This window comes from Pseudorasbora parva, chromosome 15, assembly GCF_024679245.1.
Source record: "Pseudorasbora parva isolate DD20220531a chromosome 15, ASM2467924v1, whole genome shotgun sequence".
Lineage (NCBI taxonomy): Eukaryota > Metazoa > Chordata > Actinopteri > Cypriniformes > Gobionidae > Pseudorasbora > Pseudorasbora parva.
The window spans coordinates 45,247,332-45,253,755 of NC_090186.1; the positions used below are offsets into that span (position 1 = coordinate 45,247,332).

At 44.4% G+C, this 6,424-nt stretch overlaps 1 protein-coding gene across 3 annotated transcripts in view; it reads right to left on the reverse strand.

The window, feature by feature from the left end:
• The window catches only part of LOC137041735 (armadillo-like helical domain-containing protein 4), a 281,479-nt gene that overhangs the window by 268,108 nt on the left and 6,947 nt on the right, over positions 1 to 6,424 (reverse strand). The window contains exons 3-7 of one of the 3 annotated variants that reach the window (XM_067418342.1): positions 6,256 to 6,424; positions 4,668 to 4,722; positions 4,439 to 4,597; positions 3,113 to 3,144; positions 340 to 477 (exon numbers count right to left, since the gene is read on the reverse strand). The exon at positions 6,256 to 6,424 is cut by the window's right edge and continues 46 nt beyond it. In XM_067418342.1, the coding sequence (XP_067274443.1) occupies positions 340 to 477; positions 3,113 to 3,144; positions 4,439 to 4,597; positions 4,668 to 4,722; positions 6,256 to 6,424 (553 nt within the window). The remainder of the gene's footprint in view (positions 1 to 339; positions 478 to 3,112; positions 3,145 to 4,438; positions 4,598 to 4,667; positions 4,723 to 6,255) is intronic. The other 2 variants (XM_067418344.1, XM_067418343.1) reach the window with 2 other exon arrangements.

Consider the following 6,424-nt stretch of genomic DNA (forward strand, 5'->3'; position numbering starts at 1 on the left):
AATCATCATCCCAGATCTTCATTTCTTTCTTTCTCATTGAGCCTCATGTTAAAATGCCCAACTTTACAGCAGAATAAAACATGTTTACAGTCTGGGACAAACTGTGGTTTTGGTCTATACGGCTAATTCTGGCCTTCATGACTGTGAGGGGGTGAAGCTTTTCTATAACTCATTCGTTTACGTTATATAAAGCCTTAAAGTTCTGCGTAATTAAGGGCGTGGTTACTTTGAGTGACAGGTGGATTGCCGTTTATCTGCTGTCTATTAGTCATTGCGTCACCTAAGCTCCGCCCACATCCCGCCCCTTTGCCCAACTAAATATAATGGCTAATGGCTCACCTTCCTCCTCTGGTGTTTGAAGCTGCCTTCTTTCCGCTTGCGGTGGATTATTCTGATGCTGTATAACGCTCCGACCAGAAGAAGAGCTCCAGCTATCCCAATGCCCACCGGAGCCAGCATCCCGGACACATAACCTGCCTACAGGGAGAGGACACGCTAGTGCTCAGTACACACACACACACACACACACACCGGAGCCAGCATCCCGGACACATAACCTGCCTACAGGGAGAGGACACGCTAGTGCTCAGTACACACACACACACACACACACACACACACACACACACCGGAGCCAGCATCCCGGACACATAACCTGCCTACAGGGAGAGGACACGCTAGTGCTCAGTACACACACACACACACACACACACACCGGAGCCAGCATCCCGGACACATAACCTGCCTACAGGGAGAGGACACGCTAGTGCTCAGTACACACACACACACACACACACACCGGAGCCAGCATCCCGGACACATAACCTGCCTACAGGGAGAGGACACGCTAGTGCTCAGTACACACACACACACACACACACACCGGAGCCAGCATCCCGGACACATAACCTGCCTACAGGGAGAGGACACGCTAGTGCTCAGTACACACACACACACACACACACACACCGGAGCCAGCATCCCGGACACATAACCTGCCTACAGGGAGAGGACACGCTAGTGCTCAGTACACACACACACACACACACACACCGGAGCCAGCATCCCGGACACATAACCTGCCTACAGGGAGAGGACACGCTAGTGCTCAGTACACACACACACACACACACACACACACCGGAGCCAGCATCCCGGACACATAACCTGCCTACAGGGAGAGGACACACTAATGCTCAGTACACACACACACACACACACACACACACACACACCGGAGCCAGCATCCCGGACACATAACCTGCCTACAGGGAGAGGACACACTAATGCTCAGTACACACACACACACACACACACCGGAGCCAGCATCCCGGACACATAACCTGCCTACAGGGAGAGGACACGCTAGTGCTCAGTACACACACACACACACACCGGAGCCAGCATCCCGGACACATAACCTGCCTACAGGGAGAGGACACGCTAGTGCTCAGTACACACACACACACACACACACACCGGAGCCAGCATCCCGGACACATAACCTGCCTACAGGGAGAGGACACGCTAGTGCTCAGTACACACACACACACACACACACACACCGGAGCCAGCATCCCGGACACATAACCTGCCTACAGGGAGAGGACACGCTAGTGCTCAGTACACACACACACACACACACACACCGGAGCCAGCATCCCGGACACATAACCTGCCTACAGGGAGAGGACACGCTAGTGCTCAGTACACACACACACACACACACACACACACCGGAGCCAGCATCCCGGACACATAACCTGCCTACAGGGAGAGGACACACTAATGCTCAGTACACACACACACACACACACACACACACACACACCGGAGCCAGCATCCCGGACACATAACCTGCCTACAGGGAGAGGACACACTAATGCTCAGTACACACACACACACACACACACCGGAGCCAGCATCCCGGACACATAACCTGCCTACAGGGAGAGGACACGCTAGTGCTCAGTACACACACACACACTCACACACCGGAGCCAGCATCCCGGACACATAACCTGCCTACAGGGAGAGGACACGCTAGTGCTCAGTACACACACACACACTCACACACCGGAGCCAGCATCCCGGACACATAACCTGCCTACAGGGAGAGGACACGCTAGTGCTCAGTACACACACACACACACACACACACACACACACACACCGGAGCCAGCATCCCGGACACATAACCTGCCTACAGGGAGAGGACACACTAATGCTCAGTACACACACACACACACACACACACACACACACACACCGGAGCCAGCATCCCGGACACATAACCTGCCTACAGGGAGAGGACACACTAATGCTCAGTACACACACACACACACACACACCGGAGCCAGCATCCCGGACACATAACCTGCCTACAGGGAGAGGACACGCTAGTGCTCAGTACACACACACACACTCACACACCGGAGCCAGCATCCCGGACACATAACCTGCCTACAGGGAGAGGACACGCTAGTGCTCAGTACACACACACACACTCACACACCGGAGCCAGCATCCCGGACACATAACCTGCCTACAGGGAGAGGACACGCTAGTGCTCAGTACACACACACACACACACACACACACACACCGGAGCCAGCATCCCGGACACATAACCTGCCTACAGGGAGAGGACACGCTAGTGCTCAGTACACACACACACACACACACACACTGCCCCTAAACCTACCCATCACACACACACACACACACACACACACACACACACACACACACACACTCACTCACTCACACACACACACACTGCCCCAAAACCTACCCATCACACACTTAGCTTATAATTAACACTTATTGTAACTTTTTTATGATGCTATCAACATTAATTAGCATTTTAATAGCATGTTTAAACACGTTGGTAACATGGATTAGCATGTTGCTAACATTTTTAGCACACTGTTAGCATTAATTAACATTTTAATAGTTTGTTTTAACTTGTTGGTAACGTTAATTACAATGAATTAACATTTTGTTGATCTTTGCTAACAGCTGTTTTCCTCTTTCCCGGTTTGTTCTGTATTTTGGACTGATGGACACAGCCCTGAGGAATAGTGTGTGTGTGTGTGAGGATGAGCCGCACCTTCTCTCGGATCAGCTCCACCCAGCTCCGCACTGCAGACAGAGATAAAGACCGTCAGTCATGCTGATGAGGTAAGTAGCTTTAAACATTGAACTTTTACTTTTACTCGGGTACATTATAAGCGCTGTATCGGTACTTTTACTGCGCTATTTTCCCTAAACCTGCCGTCGCCACCAGAGCTGGTCAGTAGCTCAGCTCATCTACTCGAGTCCTGTACTGAAGTTCACTGTTTGAGTCTCTGTGCTTTACTGGAGTATTATTTCTTCTGGAAAATTACGACTTTAAAGCTCCACTGTGTGATATTTTCCCCCATCTAGCGGTGTAAAGGTTTATGATCATCCAGTGAATATTAGTTTCTGTTCCTCTCAATTCTGATTTCGTTTTAACTCCTACGGTGGCTGATTTAGTCCAAGATTAACACGGCAATCCCCCTCTTCACCTTCGACACGGTGCCATCGAGTGTTAAAACGCGAAAGCCGAAGCTTGAATTTACGGGTATGTCCCTCTCTGGCTACTGTACTTTCAAGATGGAGGAGCAACATGGCGACCGGCACTCGAACCCCTCACCCGTATGTGTTTACAACGGCATATTATAAACTTACCAGAATACTTTATTACTCAAAAGAAGTAAATATACATTAATGAGCACATATATTTATAAGAACTAAGCGTTTTTAGCTAAGAATAAACTAAAACAGTTACACAGTGTAGCTTTAACTTCACTCCATCTGAAAGACAAATATCGTCCTCTTTACTCCACTACATTTCTATCAAGGTCCTCGAAGTGGAAAGTCGTTTCTGTCGCAGCTTTGAAAGTCAGTGATGATTTTTTTCTTCTTTTAAAGGTGTTTGGGTTTTTGCAGAAAGCCTTTCAGGAATCACTCTTGTAGAGTCTCGTGAAGTTCAATGATTTCACAGCATTTATTAAACACTGATTTATAGTTTAGAGCAAAATGGAAGAAGACGGATGTCCAAATGCTCATTTAGTGGAGTATTGACATAAACAAAGTTGATTCTGTCTTCAGTGAAGGTGAACAGTGTGAGAATATCAGATGTGTATCAGTGTATTGGATCCGTGCATTCGGCCTTAAAGTGACAGCAGCTTTGTAACTTTTCTACAAGTATTTAAATGAGTTTAAGTTAGTCGTCTGCTAGTGTGTCAGATGGAGCGTCACTGACTGGCTTAAACCATGATGGCATAATGTGCATTTAGACAACTATAATACAATAATGCGGCGACATGAAGAAGGACATTTACTTTTGATACTTAAGTACTTTTGAAAACAAATACTTCTGTACTTTTACTGCAGTAATGAAGGTTCTCACCCAGGCCCTGGTTCCGCTGCACCCAGACCGGAGGAGGCGGGATCAAACTGTAGGGCGCCCGGGTGGGCGGAGCCATGGTGCTTTCCATCAGGTCCTCTTCACTCTCCTCCTCCTCCTCAGAGTCCATCTCCTCCTCATCCTCCTCTTCTTCAGGCCCCTCTGTAAGACAGAGACTTAGCTTAGCTCACGCCGTGTCAGAAACTAGCGCTGTCGCTTTAAACGCACCAACCTTTCGATTCCTGCTCCTCTAACACCGAGCTCCGTGTGACATCATCGCCTGCTGGACCAATCAGAACAGGTTACAAAGCTAACACACTGATCTACTTCTTCTGCTAATTCATGATAGCAATGTGGTAAATATGCTAGGCAAATGATAATTAATTTTAAAAGCACATTAAAAAATGTTAGCAATATAATGCATGTTAGGAAAAAATGCTAATTAATGCTGGTAACATGCTAATTCACACGGACAACATATTTCATGTTAGCAATGTGCTAAAACCTGCTGATTCATGTTAGCAAAATGTTAAATCATACTAGCAAAACATGCTAATTCATGCTAGCAAAACATGCGAATTCATGCTAGCAAAACATGCGAATTCATGCTAGCAAAATGCTAAATAATGCGAACATTTTTCATGTTAGCAAAAGTGTTAAATCATGCTAGCCATGTTAATGTTAATTATGATAAAAACATGTAAAATAATGCTAGCATTATGGTGATGAATGTTAACAAAATGCTAATTCATGCTATGCTAACAAAATGTTATTTCATGTTAACAGTGTTAAATCATGCTAGCAAAATGTTAATTCAATGCTAGCAAAACATGTTAAATAATGTCAGCAACATGTTAAAACTTGCTAATGCATGTTAGCTAAATGCTAATGCATATTAGCAAAATGCGAAATAATGCAAACAACCTATTTCATGTTAGCAATGTATAAAAAATGATAACAAAATGGTAATTCATGATAGCAAAGTGTTAAAACATGGAAGCCAAATGCTAATTAATGCTAACAACATGTAAAAAATCGCTAGCAACATGTTAAATAACGCTAGGAACATTTTAAATAATGCTACCAACATGTTAACAAAACATTGCAACAGGCTAAATCATATAAACAGCATGCTAAATAAAGTATATAACATGATAATTCATGCTAGCAAAGGGTAAAAAATGCTAAAACATGCTAATTCATGAAAGTAAAATGTTAAATCATGCTAGCAACATCCTAATTAATGCTAGCAAAGCATTAAAACATGCTAGCAAAATGCTAATTATTGCAAACAATGTGCAAAAAATGCTAGCAACATGTTAAATTATGTTAGCAAATTGTTAGCAAAATGTTAAATAATGCTAGCAACAGGCTAAATCATATTAACAACATGCTAATTAATATTAACAACATGTTTAATGTCCATGAAAAACTAATTTGTGCTAGCAAAATGTTAAAATATGCTTAAACATGCTAATTCAAGCAAGTAAATGTTAAATCATGCTAGAAACATCCAAATTAATGCTAGCAACATGTTAGCAAAATGCTAAATAATGTCAACAATATGCAAAAACATGATAAATTCATGTGCTAAATCATGTTTACAACATCCAAGTATATATATATATTTTTAACTTTCTCCCAGTAAAACCTTCAAGATGTTCTAAGTTATTTTACATTTTCAGAGCTGGCTTCGTCAAGAGACAACATCAATGTTTTCATCAAACTGTCTCCTCTAGTTATTATTATTATTATTATTATTATTATTATTATTATTATTATTATTATTATTATTATTATTATGTGCTGTGTAGCCGCTCACTGTGTGTTTGCTGCTCATCCGCATCAGCTCTGCTTTCGGGCGCTCCTGAAACTCGGCCATCAGAGGAAGTGTGAAGCATCAGCTCCGAGTTTCCCGGCGTTCCGGATGCCGGAGCCAAAATGTCCTCAAACGGCTCAAAGATCAGAGGAAGGTCTTCGGAGGACATG